This window comes from Melanerpes formicivorus, unplaced genomic scaffold (assembly GCF_026170545.1).
Source record: "Melanerpes formicivorus ecotype bairdi unplaced genomic scaffold, bMelFor1.0.p_v2 SCAF_40, whole genome shotgun sequence".
Taxonomy (NCBI): Eukaryota; Metazoa; Chordata; class Aves; order Piciformes; family Picidae; genus Melanerpes; species Melanerpes formicivorus.
In genome coordinates, this window is record NW_027142392.1 from 4,339,597 (window position 1) to 4,357,919 (window position 18,323).

General features: G+C 45.9%; 1 protein-coding gene and 1 long non-coding RNA gene across 3 annotated transcripts in view; both read left to right on the plus strand.

Annotated features, from left to right (window-relative positions):
* LOC137451244 (uncharacterized) overlaps window positions 1-5,370 on the plus strand; it is a 252,222-nt gene extending 246,852 nt beyond the window's left edge. For both annotated transcript variants that reach the window (XR_010989749.1, XR_010989750.1), the window contains exon 2: window positions 4,845-5,370. This is a non-coding gene — a long non-coding RNA (uncharacterized lncRNA). The remainder of the gene's footprint in view (window positions 1-4,844) is intronic.
* The window catches only part of FBXO32 (F-box protein 32), a 24,851-nt gene extending 19,481 nt beyond the window's left edge, over window positions 1-5,370 (plus strand). Inside the window, exon 9 of the mRNA XM_068158589.1 lies at window positions 59-5,370. Coding sequence (XP_068014690.1) covers window positions 59-148 — 90 coding nt within the window. The 3' untranslated portion in view covers window positions 149-5,370. The remainder of the gene's footprint in view (window positions 1-58) is intronic.
* Window positions 5,371-18,323: the final 12,953 nt, after the last annotated feature.

Genomic DNA, 18,323 nt, shown 5'->3' on the forward strand with positions numbered 1-18,323 from the left:
GATACTCTGGCACCCTGTCTGCAGTCTCTCTAAATGGAGTTGTTTTCTCCTTTCTCAGGGTACTGATCACCCTTGCACAGCCAACAACCCGGAGACTTGCTCCACCTCTCTTTCGCCACAAGACTTTATCAACTTGTTCAGGTTCTGAACTCAGGTCACGGCAGCTCACGTGATTTTGTTACAGGACACTTTATGCCACTGAGCTTGGACACTCCGTCTGTAAATAGTGTAAATATTCACGTCTGTTTGAAGCTCCTGAGTCAAGGAACAAGAGGATCTTGGAGATGAGAGGTGAAATCGCTCGCCCATGCGCAGCGCTCAAGGAATACAGACGTCTGTAGGACTGGTGCATAAACACAGCATGTTGTACAGAATCCCTTTTTTATGATCTGAGTACAAGATACAGGGCAAAAAAAGTTTCTTTTCTTTTTTCTTTTGTTTAATTTGTAAAAGTTAAAAATTCATTTGCCCCACAACCATTTCTAACAGAGAGAAAGCAATACGAGGCTAGGACTGTTGAACTGTTTCCCCACCTGGTTTTCTTTCGCCTACATATTTATGAATATGACATTTTAGAATATTTATGGAAAAAAATAATCCCTGTGACAAGTTTAATGACACTTCTGGTTTGGTTTGGGGGTTTGTTTGTTGGTTTTTTTTTTCAATGGGCACATTCTGAAGTACTTAGGCTAGAACTCCAGCCTGCTTGCGAGAGAGAATCGCAACCTACCACTGTCTACCTCTGATGGATCGAGTACCTTTCGAACAAAAATCCGGTGTACAATGTGAACTTTTTGTATTTTGTACAATGACTTAAAGGGAAATGTTTGTGACAGTAAGCATCTTTTCTTGTATTAATGCTTACCTCTTTATGTTAGTTTTCTGGCTCTACTCAGTGCTTGAATGCCTAGGTGATAGGCACCACATAAATACCTAAGACTTTACTCCATCCTCTTAATTTGTTGGGTTTATGAATGACTAAGCGAAAGGGAAAAGAGAAGCCACAGGGATGAAGATTATCTGAAAGGGAGGAAGTTCTAGTCTAGAGAAATGACTGGATTTAATCTCTCAATGTAAATTTGTCTCAACTCCACTAGGTTAATTGCACTGGTTGAAATCCCAAGTGAGGTTAGCATCTGGTTCTTCAAGTTTCCCAGCATATACACTGCCCTGTATTCCCACTGCTGTCGAGTGAATTCAGTCATTGTGGAGCTGATGAATGACAGGGAGTTGTGGGCTGTTGAATCCAGTGAAATGACACGGTTTGTATTTGCTAGAACCCTGGCATCATGTTTAATTTCAGACTACTGGAGTTTAGGGTGATGAGTGAGACAACATGAAGAAATCTGTCATTGTTTTCCTAAAAACAGCAGTCAGGACTGGGCTTAGCAAGACATTTCTGACATGGCACTTGATGTCTTTGGTTATTTCTCTCTGCCAGTGGCAAAGACCCAGTCTAGTCCCTTCTGCTCCCAGTGCTGAGCTTCTAACACTAGCTTAGAGCTAAGTTTTCAATCATGTAGAGTAAGCAGCCAAAATAACTTCACTGTGGCCATGATCTGGCTCGCCTTCTCCTCTGCATACAGTGCTTCACTTTTCCCCACGGTGGAGCTGGAAGAATCCAGTTTGTATACAACAATTTGAAAACCTGCAGTGGAAAGCTGGGTTTGTTTTTTTTGCCATTTGCTGGTGGATTTTGTGTATAGCACTTTCTCTGCATGTGATTATGCAGGATACATCCGAAGGGTAGATGTTTAGTGGGTTGTATGTGACTATCTACAAAGAATTGAGGAAGAGGAGTACTCAGGACAATTCAGGAAGAACTACTTGAGTTAATTATAGATAAATATTCTGTTCCTTTTTTACATTTTTATAACTGACTTTCAACACTTTCTGCAGCTGTTTATATTTTTAAACAATTGACAGTATTTGCATTTTTGCAAACTAAGTCACTCTGCATACTCATGGAAGAGACACAAAAAGGGAAAAAAAGCTGTCTCTAGATGGAACAGTGGGGAGGGAGTAGGAAAATGCTGACAAGAACTTGCCTTTATGCCTTCCAACAGCAAATGCAAGCTTTTACTCTTCCAGAGAGCTCTGTGAGCCTATGCCACCATTAGCCATGGCCCAGAGCTTGGCACTGTCTAGAGAGAAGGAGAAAACATGTGAGACAGGGAGCTTTATCTTGGTGTGGATGCCTCATCCATCAGTTTGACTGCTGGTAGAAATCATATGCTGCCTGATAATATTCATGCCAACTGAAAGTGATTTAAAAGCTGTTACCTTGGAAAAATGAATTTATGCTTGTCTGGGGAGGGGGGTGTTTGTGAGTGAAGGAGGCCAGTTTGGTTTTGTTCCCACACTGGCAGTGGGTAGATGAGGGGTGAAATCTGGTTTGGTGAATGAAGGCAGTAAGGACACATGCCTGCAAGTGAAGGGAGTAAAGCATTTGCACTGTATTTGGGTATTCTTATAGCTCCTTTTTCTAGTGGTGGGAAGACCTGTACCCCTTGGTATCTTCTGATGCCTGTTTCTAGCTCTGACTTAGGGCTGGTGTGTTTCATAGTCTTGCCTTTGCTTCCCATAGTGAACCAAGCCATTATGATGGGGAGGCATGAGTATTTTGGTATGAAATGCTGGGGAGTTCTGCCTAGTCTGGGTCTGTGTGTACCAGGTGTCACTTAGCCCCACTGTGAGATGACACTGGGTGAATTTGAAGTTCAGGTTTGATTCTGGCCTGGTGCATTCCCTGCACAGCAAGGCAAAAATCTGAGCATTTTGCTGCAACCTCAGTTCCAGCCACTGCCTCGATCAGCTTTTCATTGGTCTTGAGTTTGTGTCTCTTGCCCAGAGAGCATGGGTCATGCTGACAGCAAACTTATTGTGCAGCTGAGGCTCCTCTTTGTAAAACTAACTTCAGTTGGTGTTTTTTATTCCTTAGCACTGTGTAATCTTGAAGGATCAAAGTGCTGAAGATGATTTGTTAATACATATGGGCACTTCTCTTGCTCGTGTGAGGTCCTGGAATGATATTGTCAGTATCCACAGTGGCAGAAAACCAGACAGCTATTGTACTGAAGAACAAAATGGACTGAATGAAAAGAAACTAAGACTCATTGAGTTACTGCCTCAGTCATTACCCTCCTGCTGCAGCAACTGTCAAATGAGACCTCAATCTCTGGGAGACTCGTTGTTTCTCAAGTGGCTGGTACAGGGAGATATTGTGAGTTCAGTAGTCTTGTATTTAAAGCAAAGTGTTGCTGCATCCAAATACATTAGTCTAACCACTTACAAAGTGATCAGTATTTTAGTGGTGCAGAGGCATGAGCTGGGCTGAGGATGGCACAGTAACAAAACTGACAGTGATAACAGGGGCTTCCAGGCAGGATGATTTAAGACTGATCTCATGTAAAAAGGACCTCTGTCTTGAGACAGTTGTAGCAAAGCTGTTGGGAAAACAGACTCTTACTTGTTCTGGAAATAGAACGTTCTTTTCAAACATTTCATCTTCCAGTTAGTTGATGCATTCTCATTAGATGTGTGTCAGTTCTTATACCAGGAAAGGAGGGGTTTTTCCTCTTGGAGAGTTTCTCCTGCCAGCATAACCAGAGAAGCCTCAGTATCTTCAGAGGATGTGTTAACTAGTGCAACAGTGTAGAATGTGGTGCTGTGGAGAGGAAAAATAGATCCATGCACAGGAAGAGGCTTAGGAAGGAAGATACCCCAGAGATGTGTTTCAGCTTTCTAGAAGAGGCAGATATTTGGAATTCATTTTAATGTGATAGGCACTTTGAGAGTTGTCGTTTCAGCTGTACATACCTTAAGCTGTTTATACTTACTATGGTATAGTAAAGTTTGATCATAAAATGTGTGCACCTCCTCTTATGTTGTTTGGGTTTCTCTTTTTTTTTACTTGTGAGAGTTTCTAGATCCTTTTATTTTGTAAAGTGATTAGGAAAACATGTATTACTCTGAAGACATTGCTTTGTGTACATTTAATTGCACCCTGCCACTTTCTGTATATGGGAATATCTCGTTTTATTGTTGTTTTTTCTTTGCCCTCAGGTATTGGAAATGTTTTGTGTTCCCATTTCTGTTTGACTTATTAAATTACTCTTCCTAAAGCTGCTACCTTCTAGATCACTTGCAGGTACCAAAGCAGCTTTCCCAGAAAATTTCTTGGGAGCTAGAGTTTGATGCAGAGCAGGAGCCTTTCAAGTTCTGCTATGTAGCTAATAAATCAGATGTGCTGTTTTGTGCGTCGCCTGCTCGATCACAGCAAACCAGCACTGTCCTCTGCGGTTATTCTTGCAAACCTGTTGCACAGCTTCCCCTAGATCAGCATCTTGCCAAAAAGACATAGCTTTAAATTAAAATGCCACTCTTCCTAGCTGGCCTGTTTGCAGAAACATAGAGCCTGTGGAGCTGATGGCTGATCAAGACACACTGGTGCAAGGTTTGGGGCTCTGGTGTTCTGCTTGTGCTACTTTTCTCAACTCTTTATAATGATGCTTGTTAAAGGCTCTGAAGGTGTGGCCAACCATCGGCACAACTGTCAGCTTGTGGCTGCCGAGTTGTGTTAGTCTCTCCTGGTGCCCAATTTCTATCCCATGTCTTCCTTCAGTGATTTCATTGGTAGCAAATTTGCTTTGCAGGATCTGGCCCTGGGGTGAACAAAGCTCTATACAGAGAGAGTGATTGCCCATTGGAATGGGCTGCCCAGGGAGGTGGTGGAGTCGCCGTCATTGGAGGTGTTCAGGAGGAGACTTGATGGGGTACTTGGTGCCATGGGTTAGCTGTTTGGGTGGGTTGGATTGGTTCATGGGTTGGACACGATCTTGAAGGTCTCTTCCAACCTGGTTTGGTTTATTTTATTCTAATACACCTGCAATACTCTACTGAACACCAGAGATTTCCCCTCCATTGACCAAGCATTGCTGCTTCTCCCGAGAGGGCAGCTGAGGGTGGAACCTGCATTTCTGTAGCCATTGTGGCCTGCACAGAATGCTAACAGACCTGCTACCAAGAGACCATTTTCATCTGAAATAGCAAATACACTCATCTTTAGGAATTAATTTACAGTGATTATCTATTTACATGTAAGAGAGCGTGTGTTCTGTTTTGGTTTTGTTTTCTTCAAGTTGTAACTAGAGATGAAGTGAAAGGCAACCATATATAATAAGACTTCTGTTGAATATTGTGTGGTTAAACTCCTTCCATTATAAATTTTGCACACTCTTTCGTTCTTCCCTTGCATGTTCAACTCTGATTTTTACAGCTGTTCTGTGCAGACAGTCATGTATTTTTTTTTTTGTAAAACATTTTTTTTGACACTGAATTGCAATAAATGTTCAAACAATGTGAACCAAAGAGTTGGTTGTCTCCTTGCTTCCACCTTGGTGACCTTACCAGCTTTGAGCTTCTGGTGATTGTAAGTAAAGAGTCTCCTGCAGGAACATCTGGAACTCAGGTGGTTGTGGCATCAGAAGAATCACAGCATCATCCAGGTTGGAAAACACCTCCAGTGATTAAGTCCAACTTATTACCCAATACCTGACAACTAAACCATGGCTCCAAGTGCCACATCCAATCTTTTTTGAACACCTTCAGGGACAGTGACTCCTCCACCTCCCTGGGCAGCCTGTTCCAATGGCCAACAACTTTCTGTGAACTTTCTCCTCACCTCAAGCGTACACCTCCCCTGGGGCAGCTTGAGACTGTTGTGTCCTCTTGTTCTGGTGCTGGTTGTCTGGGAGAAGAGACTAACCCCCACCTGGCTACAAACTCCTTTTAGATAGTTGTAGAGAAGCAATAAGGTCTCCCCTGAGCCTCCTCTTCTCCAGGCTGAACAACCCCAGCTCCCTCAGCCTCTCCTCATAGGACTTGTACTTGAGACCTCTCACCAGCCTCATTGCCCTTCTTGGGACACATTCAAATGTCTCAATGTGCTTCTTAAATTGAGGAGCCCGGAACTGGACACAGTACTCAAGGTGTGGCCTGACCAGTGCTGAGTACAGGGGCACAATGACTTCCCTGCTCCTGCTGGCCACACTATTTCTGAGGCAGGCCAGGATGCCATGAGCCTTCTTGGCCACCTGGGCATACTGCTGGGTCATGTTCAGCTGGCTGTCAACCAGTACCCCTAACTCCCTTTCTGCCTGGCTGCTCTCCAGCCACTCTGTCCCCAGCCTGTAGCCTGCATGGGGTTGTTGTGGCCAAAGTGCAGAACCTGGCACTTGGACTTGTTAAATGCCATCCTGTTGGACTCTGTCCAGCCTGTCAAGGCCCCTCTGCAGAGCTCTTCTACCCTCTAACAGATAAATGCCTGTCCCAAACTGTCTGCAAATTTACTGATGATGTACTCTATTGATGATCTGGATCAGGAGATAAAGATATTAAAAAGGACTGGACCCAACACTGATCCTTGGGGGACACCATTAGTGACTGGCTGCCAGCTGGATGTGGCACCATTCACCACCACTCTGGGCTCAGCCCTCCAGCCAGTTCCTAGCCCAGCACAGAGTGCTGCTGTCCAAGCCACAGGCTGACAGCTTGGCCAAGAGTTTGCTGTGGGGTACAGTGTCAAAGGCCTTGTTGAAGTCCAGGCAGACTACATCCACAGCCTGCCCTACATCTACCAGGCAGTCACCTGGTCAGAGAAGGAGATCAGGTTGGTCAGGCAGGACCTGCCCTTCCTAAATCCATGTTGGCTGGGCTTGATCCCTTGGCCATCCTTCAGGTGCGCTGTGGTTGCCCCCAGGATGATCTGTTCCATAATCTTGCCTGAACACTGAGGTCAGGCTGATAGGCCTGTAGTTTGCAGGTTCCTCCATCTGGCCTTTCTTGTGGATGGGACCTCTCCAGTGAGCCAGGACTGGTGGTAAATGATGGACAGTGGCTTGGTGAGCTCATCTGCCAGTAAATGTATCAGGCAGAGCTGTTGCTTCATCATTCTTTGAAGGAAAATGAGGTGAAACCCCACCTGGAGTACTGTGTCCAGTTCTGGAGCCCCTATTACAAGAGGGATGTGGAGGTGCTGGAACGTGTCCAGAGGATGATCAGAGGGCTGGAGCACCTCTCCTATGAGGACAGACTGAAGGAGTTGGGGCTGTTCAGTCTGCAGGAGAGAAGGCTCCGAGGTGACCTAATTGTGGCCTTCCAGTATCTGAAGGGGGCCTACAGGAAGGCTGGGGAAGGACTTCTCAGGATCTCAGGTAGTGATAGGACTAGGGGGAATGGAATGAAGCTGGAGGTGGGGAGATTCAGGCTAGATGTGAGGAGGAGGTTCTTCACCATGAGAGTGGTGAAACCCTGGAATGGGTTGTCCAGGGAGGTGGTTGAGGCCCTGTCCCTGGAGGTGTTTAAGAGCAGGCTGGATGAGGCTCTGGGCAGCCTGATCTAGTGTGGGGTGTCCCTGCCCATGGCAGGGGGCTTGGAACTAGATGATCCTTGTGGTCCCTTCCAACCCTGAATGATACTATGATACTATGAATGGATCAAAAAACAGTGCTCCCATGGACCTTGTGAATTTACACCTCTCCCAAAGCAGGTGTGATTGTTGCCCTAGAAGAGATCCCCAGTGCTCACACTGGTCTGATAGGTTCAATTCCAACCTGTGGCTTACTGAAATGGGTTGTTTTTTTTTTTCCTGGACATATTATACAAGCTACTTTGATTTTCATCTTTTTTTTTTTTCACTTAGAATTGAATCTGGTTAGTCAAACTCTTGCTCAGAAGGAATGGGAGTAGGAGCCTGCTGAAGGGGCTTCCAGTAAACTGGGGAAAAGTAGTTGGAAAAGGCAAATAAAATATCTCAGGTTGGAACAGAAATTACTGTGGTTAAAACAGGATTACTGATTTCAGGAAAGGTATGCTAGATATGAAAATAAGCACCAAATGGAGATGCTTTGTTGTAATTTAATATCCACTGACAATTAAGGTATGGTTTTGAGTGGTTTTGTAAGTCTTTTTGTAGTTATGCTGTGCCTCAAATTTGTAGAAGGTTTTACCCCCAGATGATTCTCTGGAAGCATGGGACAGTCTACAAGATCACCAGAGCCATTTAAATGAGGGGATGAGAAAGCCCTTGTTAAGACATTTCTTACTTGAAGCTTTCTTAAAAATACTCAATTTTACTTGTTTTAATAGCCTGAATCATTTAAGGAGATACTTGATCTTTTTAGGAATGTATTGGGTGGGTCAGTGAGGTCTGTATAATTCTTTCCATTTCATGCTACTGCTGCCAACGTCTCCACCCTTTAAAGAAAGCGCAGTGAGGCAGCCTGAAGTGTGTTTGAGATCCTCTCCTGGTGAATGGTAACAAGTCATCCTATGTAATTCCTTGAAGTGCCTGCACTCTGTTAGAGCCTAGTAAAGAAGCAGGGTTTGGGCAAAAAGCATTTTGAAAACTTGCACGACAAATATTATGGTGATTCAGCCTTGCCCCAACTTTCCCTAATCCACATCTGCTCCTCTGCTTTACAAAGGGGTTGGCCTGAACCCCAGTCAGTCATGCAGGGGGTTATTTTTGACAACCTCAGCTGCTCAGGTCATAAAATTTGCAGAAATTGGAGAAAGCTTTCTTCTAAAAGGCTCTATAAATAACTCATTGGGGTTCAAAGGTCTTCCCTCAGCTGGAAAGACACCAGCTCACCCCTTGCCATTCTTGCTGCGTAGTATACAAAGTAGAAAACAAACAAATGTCTTTTTAATGTGTTTTCCCTGGATCATTTTGGTGTGGGTCAGAACAGGCCTTGAACGCAGGACGCAGCGCCCACAAGTTTTGCAGCTGAGGTGATGGGTCCAGCCTGGACCCCCCTTCGCCAGATTGCTGCTGCTGCTGCTTTCATGCTGTGGGTGGTGGGGACAGGAAAGATGTCCACTCCTGGCCTCACAGAATAAACAAACAGCCCTTCCCAGTCTGTGTTTACAGGCAGAAAATGCAGTCGGTGCAGGAAATACAAGTTCCTCCTCTTCATGACACACCATGAATTTTGATCTATTTTAACAGGGCTCTTGAGCATTGAGTTAAACTTACTCTCACAAGCATATATTTTTATCTGTGAAGTGCATTGAAAGTGATGTCTCTGGGTAATCTCTGATGGGAACAGTGTGTGTGACAAACTGTCAGCGATGGCCTAGAAGCTTCCTTACTCCCTGCCTGTGCCCACCAGAGATGGTGTGGGCTCCAGTTTTGTTTTCTCCTTGCTTTTCCTCCACAGGCACAACTCACACGTTCGTGAAGGATTTAACTGATCTTACAGGCCAGAAATCTCTCACCTTCTCCTTTTGCTGCTCTGGTGTGGCAGCCTGGCCTGCAGAATGGGTCTCAGAGGTGGATTGGCACCTACAAGTCAACTGCCAGGCTTAACCTAGGGCCAATGTCCAGCCCAACCATGATCCAGCTTAAGCTGATGAGAGCCCCCTTGGGTCTGATCATGACTGAGCAAGCATTTAAATGCTTTTGTAGGTTTGGAACCAAAGCATTGTGCCCTTGCTTTCCCAAATCAGGGTGCTTCTTGGTGCATGATGATCACTTTTCCCCTCAGGGTTTGGGACACTCTCCTCAGCTGGGCCTGTGGAACATTTTGTCCACGGGTCTCCCACCACAACCTGACCACAGTTTTCCGGATGGGTTATCTCTTAAATGACTTTCTCACAGTCTTTTTATAGCTCTCCTGCTGAAGTGGAATTTATTGTTTCTTTTTTGGATCGAGCTGGAGGTGTAAATCCAGTCAAATATAACTCCTGAAGGTGGATCAACCTGTCGGTGCCACAGCTCAGCAGCACCCGTGCTGCTGGTCGTGTATATAAAGCAACCAGGAGCCTTTTTAAACCTCTGAAACTGAAACAACTTTATTTGTGGTGGTGGTTTGCTTGCTTGCTTGCTTGCTTGCTTTTTGCTTTTGGGTGTTGTGTTTTTTTTTCTTCCTTGCATATAGACAATTAAATGGTTCTCCTTTACAAGAGCTGGCTCCTGGTAGTAGGTAGAAACCTGCAATCTTTCTCTTACCACACACTTTTATATTTAAAGCCTCTATTTTTAACCCAATGATGGGATTCAGGGTTAATGCTCGTTAGAGCTGTGTCTAGACAGTTGTGAAAAACAGGAAATGAATTACATTATAGTACAAAAGGAGAATTTAACCTTCTCTCTCCTCACTAACACATGTGACTGGGGAAACTATGTTACAGCAGAGTATTTTGGAAAGTTTAAGGAAGTAGACAAGCTAGGGAAAAAAAAGCAACCAAAAAAAGAGCTGAGTTTCCACAAGGCCTCACGGGAATTATTTCACAGAAAATAATGAGCCGGATTCTGCCCTCAGCTACACCCAGGCAGTAATTCATTTCCTCTGGTCCCTGTAGACAAGTTGCATTTTAGTATTCCCTGCTCAGGCTGAGCATTCAGAATTTTAAGAGGCCAAGTGAACTGGTCTCACACACACATGCACACACGTGTGGTAGCTGCAAGAGAGAAGCACCACGTGTCAACCATCCTAGCACAGGGAGCCAGGCAGAGCAAGATTATAACACCCCTGGGTATAACAGCACATTACTCCCCTTTTTCTCAGGCTCCCTAAGGCCTCAAGATCTTTGTTTTGGTTTGTTTTTTTTAATAGTTACAAAGTTGTTTATTACTTTCTTGAATTAGAGACTGCAAAAATGCAAAATTCCCTCACCTGATCCTGGAGGAAAAAGCCTGAAGGCTCATGGACCCCAGGCAGCAGCACCTCTCTGTCTGCCCACACATGGGGTAAAACCCGAGTTTTAAAAGACTGTTGCAATGAACCCAGAGTGCAAATTAAAGCTGAGCTAGTGAGGACAACTGACCTGCTCAGAAAGAGCTGGAAAGTGGAGGCCTAGGTGATCTCTACCCACTTCTCCCCCTGTTCCTGCTGTTTGGATGCAAAACACACCACAATCAAAAGTGTTACAGCAAACATTGTCAGTACTGCTTCTGAGCTCCTTCCTCAGACCCCTAATACACCCCAAATGATGTATTTTTAAGCCTTTCTTAACCCCCCACCAAAGGCCCTGGAATGAGCCAGCAGTCAGGTGCCTCAGGAGGCTGTAGAAGAACTGTGAATGTCCTGCTGCACTGCAAAACCACCATCCTCCCATCCATGGCTGCATCCTCTGCCCATGCCTGGTTCTCCCTGAGGGTGCTGTGGGCCCTCATGCCTGACCCCACTCACACCTACTGGAGATGGCCCTTGCCCAGCTGGATGCTGCTGCAAGGACCTGGTTTATTTTGTGCACAACTTGCCTCCCTCGGCTGCCACACTTCGCTGGAGCCAAATGTTTACACTCAGCACACATGCTGTCAGCTGGCCAGAAATGCTAATATCTGTATGGCAGGGCAACAAAGCCTTCCCAAAGATCCTCCACAGCACTCAGGCCAGGCTCTGCCACTCCTGCCCTCCCTCCTGGTACCCTTTCTGGCTTTGGTGACTTAGGGGTTAGAGATCACCTAGATAAGCTGGACACCCAGAAATCCATGGGCCCTGATGGGATGCACCCACAAGTGCTGAAGGAGCTTGCTAAGGTAATTGCTAAGCCACTCTCCATCATTTCTGAAAGGTCATGGAGAACAGGGGAAGTGCCTGAGGACTGGAGGAAAGCCAGTGTCACTCCAATCTTCAAAAAGGGCAAGGAGGACCTAGGAAACTACAGGGCAGTCTGCCTCACATCCATCCCCGGAAAGGTGATGGAACAGCTTGGTATGAAGGTAACCTCTAAGCATGTGGAGGAAAAGATTATCAGGAATAGTCAACATGGATTCACGAAGGAGAAATCATGCTTGACCAATCTGATAGCCTTCTGGGCCAGTGTGACCAGCTGGATAGATGGGGGGAGAGCAGTGGAAGTTGTCTATCTCAGCTTCAGCGAGGCTGCTGGCACCGTCTCCCTTAATGTCATCATAGGTAAGCTTAGGAAGTGTGGGTTAGATGAGTGGACAGTGAGGTGGATTGAGAGCAGAGCAGGAGCCCTCGCAGCGCTCACACACGGTGTAAGCAGCAGCCAAGCTGTGGGTCCTCCTCAGGAAGAGCCAACTGCTAATGAGAACAGTGACAACAGTATTTAACATTGCTCATTGCTAATGCTGAGGTGAGCTAAGTAAGCATGGAAGCTGCTGCCCACTGCAAAACGTGCTGCTGTGAAGGAAGCTGTCTCAGTGTGTACCCTGGGAGGCACAGAGACATGCACGTGCAGACGTGCAGACACACAATGAATAAAAGCTGTCTTTCAGAAGCCTTGCTCTGTAATGTAAGGAAGGTCAACAATTTTCTTGTCAGCAGCAGCTTTGCTGGAAGGAGTGGCTTTAGGACATGGCTCATCCTGTGGTGGGGAAGCAATATTTCTGTATTAATCACAAACCTCCTTTCTTTTTTTTCCACGGATATATTGTGCCTTATGTAAGTACAGCCTGCTTGGCAGTCTAGCACAGCCAGAAATTATGGTTGGTTTACAGAAGTGGAAATCCAAATAGAAAAGGAGACAGATATTCCGAGGGTCCTCCTTTTGGTCCCTCTCCATGAGCACACTTGAGTACAGTTTCTTGCCATTTGAAACTGAGGGAGGAAGCCCAGAGCTCCTCTCCCTGGCTGGGATGGGTTGTTGTAGTACCCTCTCAGGTATCTCAGGAAGCCATTTTTTACCTCCAGCTCATCCTCAGGTTACCAGATGAACCGCATCAACTGAGATCTTGCACCCCACTTAATATTTAATGACCCTTTGCCTTCATTTTCTGAAGTTGATAGTGAAACCCTAGCTAGCCTGTGTGCCACAGCACAGCGGTGTTTTGTTACAGAAAGCTGGAAACAAAAACTTGCTAATCCAGCCGTGCTAATGGCTGCATCACTGGAGCTCTACAGAGCATTCTCCTAACAGCATGAAGCACCAGTGAGAAGCAGTTAGGACATCATTTGGGAGCAGGTTCTGCTACACTATGCAGGCAGGACAGAGCTGAGGACTTTACAATGATGCCATCTCAGATGAAACCGAGTGACAGAGATGGCAACACCTCTTTTGGACCCCACACCTATGCTTTTGTCATGTGTTGAGCCTCAGATGTCCCCAAATGCTGGAAAAGTTCCATGTGCAGGCTTTTGCCATGGATTCCACCTGCTAAGCCAGGACACTTGCTTGTTGAATGTTCACAAATAATCCTAATTTGTGAGGATTTCCATAAACCCAGCAAACATCCTGTAATGCCTTGCCACCTCCACCTGCATTACCCCTGCAGGGAGCTAACAGCAGGGACACCATGGTTCCTGGCAATGGCTGGGGACCTGTGCCTGTGCAGCCAGGTCTGGGCTGAGCCATTCCACAGACTTGGGAGCTCTGCAGTGCTTCAGAGCAGGTGGGCCACAGAGAGCATCAGCAGAAAGGTTTCACTGAGGCTTTGCAGCCATTGAGGAGGGCAACTGCTTTGTCGCTGCTCACACAGCCTTTGACAGGGGCTGGGAGAAGGCTGGGGCTTTGCCTTGAAGCATGAATCTAACCTCTGTGCACTCTGTGAGCAAGTGGGGGCTGCTGGGACCCTGTGTGGGTCTTCTCTGCTAAGAATGAAGCCATTCACTTGGTCTTTCAGGTCTCAAAAACACCCAACATGTTTTGTTTGCTTGGGTTTTTTTTTACTTAATAATTATTAAGTAAATTGAATGAGAATTAAGGAAACAATCTTCCCAGTAAAACATCTCTGACAAATATGGCCAATAGGCCACTCTGAATCCCCTCCAAGTCTCCTCTTCCTAACCTATTGCTGGGAACAGAGCAGAGGCGTGCCTGTCCTTGAGCCAGGAGGGAGCCTGAGCCCCTGCAGCCATTCCCAGTCCTGGCGATTTTGCCTCTCAGAACTGAGCTGGTTTGGCTCCATTTACTTTGTAGCAACTCCAAGGAACAAGGGGTTGAAAACAACTCCTCGCCAGATACATACCTTAGCATATTAAAAGGTATTTTTAGTACTTGTGGCAGGGCAGATCAAACTCTGCTTTCAGCTGTACTAAGACAACTCTAGGGACTTTTCACATACTCATACCAAGGAAGCAACTGGCAGAAGCTACTCGGCCGAAGAGTCCATTTACTTCACTCAGGACAAAACCACAAGCACAGATAAACACTGGTGGGATTCCTGCCTAAGAGAGGGCTGTGTTTGCTTCCCAGGAGCATTATTTTGCCTGATAAGAGCTTGACTTGCTGAAGAAATAACATCATGTAGCAAGTAAAAAAATAGTCTGGATGTCTCCTCAATTTGTGATGCCCTTTTTTCCCAATACTGGAATAAATATAACTGTGATCCATTTCACACAGCAAAGTGCTCTGTGATCAGCACAGTATAAATAGCTGAACTGATTGCACTGGCTATAAACATGGACTGGAAACCCTTGCTTCACTCCAGCAATTAGAAATGATGGCAGAGGAGGCATCTTTACAGCTAAATGGTTAAGAGCAGCAGCAGAACATTTGCTCAGGATGGCTCCAAGCGTGGAGCTGGTGCGCTGCCATTTCGGCAGCCAAGCTGCGACGGTGGGAAGCACAGGGCCACAATTGCATACTAAAAGGAAGGGAAGGCTGAGATAACTACCATCCTCTTACTGTGTAGGCTGTTTGAAAAAAAAATAACACATAATGATTCCTGCCTTATTGCAGTGTTGGGGTTCCAGATATAGCCCTGCCTAGGAAGGTTGGTATGACACCGAAACAGGCCAAAGCAGCATTCCCTGCTTTTAAGTAATATAATGTCAGGAATCCAGCCTGGCCTCTCATCTCCCTCTGCACGAGGGCCAGACACTCAAAATGAGTTTCAGGTGAACAATGCTGCTTCTCTTGAACTTTGTGAGTGGCAGTGCACAGCTTAGGTCCTTTGAACGCTCATTTTTATCACTCTAAAGCAAGGCTTGGTATGCTCCATGCCTAGGAAGTGGCTTAGCTCACTCAGAAACTCAGGGACTTGCCAGAAGCCTTAGATAAGTAAGTAAGATTTGTATTAGCTGCCCTCAGTATCCAAGGTATTTCCTACTGTAAGTATAAGGAAACATTGAGGATACTTAAGCAACCATATTTGTTTATCTTAGGTCAAACTGGAGAGATTTTCCAGAACCACTACTGCAGCTGCACTTAACTTGTTGAAAGACTGCATTTATATGGACTCCATGATCACAAGAGCTGAACTCCACTGGAAAGGGTGCATGCAGCTGCTGAGCAAACCTGAGCAGATGACTCCAGACACTCACTCTCTGGGTATGCTTCATTAACCTTGGCCTCAACTGGGCCAACTTCTGCATAAGGAGGAAGCCAGAAGGGAGAAGAAAACCACCAACACTCCCTCCCTCAAATTTCTGACTAGGTAATTACCTGAAGAGGGACAGATGTCCAGGCAGGTTTCACCCCAAGAGAGATGAGATTCACCAAGCCTGTGAATCTAAAGTGTCATAGGAGAGTGACTCCACCAAACCTGGAGCCATCTGCTCAGCAGGGTGATGTGTGAACTGATACTCTGATACTGGTCCTCCCCTTTGGCAGTGTGGCATGTGCTAGTTGGGGGACAGCCACCACCTAGGTGGTGCCTCAGTAATTGTTCTGCAAGGCTTTCAGTGGGAGGTAACTGATACTACTGCAAGGACATGGTAGGATTGTCACACATCCTTCCTAATCTCTGGTACAGCTTTCTCAGGTCATTCAGTCTATAACCTGTGCACAAAAAGATGACAAAAAGTGTGAACATTTGCACCAAAGTCACCCTAACAAAAGAAAAGTGGACTCCAGAGATGGCCACTTGACAGTCAATGTGTGGAGAGAAACAGTGCTTCAGAATACATGAGGCTCAAGTTGGACAATGAAGGGGTGAGGATAGAAGGCCACACAGGTCAAAATGTTCCAGCCAGATCTCTCACCCAGCAATCTGATTCATACAAAAGCACCACAGTGCCTCCTTGCTTCCTTAACAGCACAGGTCAGATTGCAGCATCCCAGGTACCTACATTTAGCCTCTGAAGACCTTACAATTAACAGCAAAGCAATTAGCCTGATATTCTAAGGTGTCACAAACCCATTTTTGTAGGGATTGGGTATGCTGAGCAGATCCTCAAAAACTGGTTGATACTGACACACAGCCCTTGATGGCCAGGAAGGACCTGTACAGGCTCAGGCAGTCCAGGGCAGTATGTAAGCCATCAGCTGCAACCTTGCAAGATGACAGCTCACCTCTGCACGGCTATCAGTTGTTTTTTTGGAGCTGTAACAGCTACTAGCAGGGTCGAGCACGCAGGTGAGTGCCTCCAGCCAAGCATCCCAGCCGCCTGTCCACTGAATGCTGACTGCTCTCCCTGCTGGCCAACTGAGAAATGGTCTTGAGGCAGACCTGGCCGCGTGAAAGTCTGCAAAAATGCATGGATCAAACAAGTGCATGCCAGAAAAAAACCCCAGCATTCCCCCCGCCTAAAGTCCCAAATAAGACAAGAACATAATTTAGTTATCAAATAAACAATATTCTTAACTAAAAAGCAGCGGTGAAGAAGAAGGGAAAAAAAAAGGCAGGGGAGATGGGGGTGTCCTGAGGGAAGCAAAAGGAATGTCCTGAGGGAAGCAAAAGGAATTACCTGAGAGATAGGATGCCCTGCTACTATGAGGCTATCAGAGTCTTGCCCTAACATGTCTGGAAGTAAAAAGGTTGGAGAATCTCCAGTGACCAACAGAATACTGAAGCTGGGAGACTGTGGGATTGTGAGCAACCGACCTGAGGGCAGGAGGGGCTGTCTGATTTGCTCAGTGCCTGACTCAAGGGTGACCTAGTCCAAAAAGCTACCACTTAGAGGCTCCTAGCACATACAGACTATAACTGGACAACAGAAGGCTTCACTGTGGGAAAAGACAAGGTAAAGAAGGCTGAGAGGGAATGGAAAGCTAAGCTGCACTAAGAAATCTTACTGAAAGTGAATTAACAGCTGGGTTTTGTGCTGGACACAGCAGGACATCATCTGGGCACAGGGAGGATTGAAAGTCTCAAGGGCTATTGACAGCCTGGAGTGTAGGTGAGCACACACCATTTCTGCTTTGGCAGTGCACCCCAGCAAATCAGCCCTGAAGTACTGTCAAAGCTTTCCTATCATTTTGCATCTCACAGTAGCACAAGCCCAGTTTCTCTGCATCAAGGAGCAAGGCTTTCCTCTAAAGCACCCATTCACCTGGGTGGCTGTACCTGCCAGGTCCACCAAGTCATACTCTGCCATATGGTGTGCCCCTTACATGCATATGCCTGTGGTACAGACACTTGCATCTTAGGTATTTGAATACTTCAGTGACCACAGAGCTGATGATCAGTGATGTCTGGCAGTAGAGCTGCCTTCTCACCATCAGCTTGCAGTGGAAGTTCTTTGCTTGTACTTCTGACACAAGCTGTAGACTTCAACAAGCTTTCTCTGGTTTTTGTCTTCAACCTGCCGTGGAGCTCAGTGTGTGCAAGCCACAACTGGTGAGACCACCTCACGTGTCATAGGTGACAGCAAAAAGGTTAAACAGAGCAAGTTCCCCAAAACAGTCAAAACAAGGGTTAATCAGAGACAGGAAGAAGCAAAGAGGGGGGAGAATTCACTTAATCCCTCTGTCAGGGCTAATCAACATTAGGAAAAGGGCTGGTCTCTATTAATTACGGTGAAGCAAGCAGCTTCTCCTTGTATTGGGAGCCGTAAATGTGCACCTGGACTGTTCCTGAGTGCTGTCTTTCTGCTAGCACACCTTCACAGCCAGCCTGCTACACATAAAAGCAGGCATTTGTAGAAGGACTGGCTCTTCACATTGATTGTTGTTTATTTTTCTAAACTTGGAAATTCTGAGTAATGGTTGTGACTCTTTCCTTCTTAACAGCCTTGATCCTCAAACGAGATTAAACCAGGCAAATTCTTGTGGCTGAGCCTCCCTTAAGAGAGTGTGTCACAGATTTCAGGCACTGGAAAACAGCTGAGGATGGCAGCTCAGTATTTAAATCAAGTTACACACTGGAGTAAGAAGGGCTGAGACCCTCATGTTCTGCAGTAACTTACAGGGTCTGCTGAGCAATGCACAGGAACTCTGTGTGTACAAGATGCATTCACCTGAAGGACAAGTGCTTAACCTAACCTGTTCATTTAAAATGTGGATCTTCACATTCTGGGTTCTGCTTTGTCTAACCTGGACAGTGCATACAATGCCCTGGGCACTGGGTTAGCATCTATATAGAGCTGAGCAGGTACATTTTTGCTGTTGTCCACATTCACAACCAGCCTTGACACCACTCAAAACGAGTAAGCAGCAACGTCTTCACTTGTTCAAAGCATGTCTGCTAC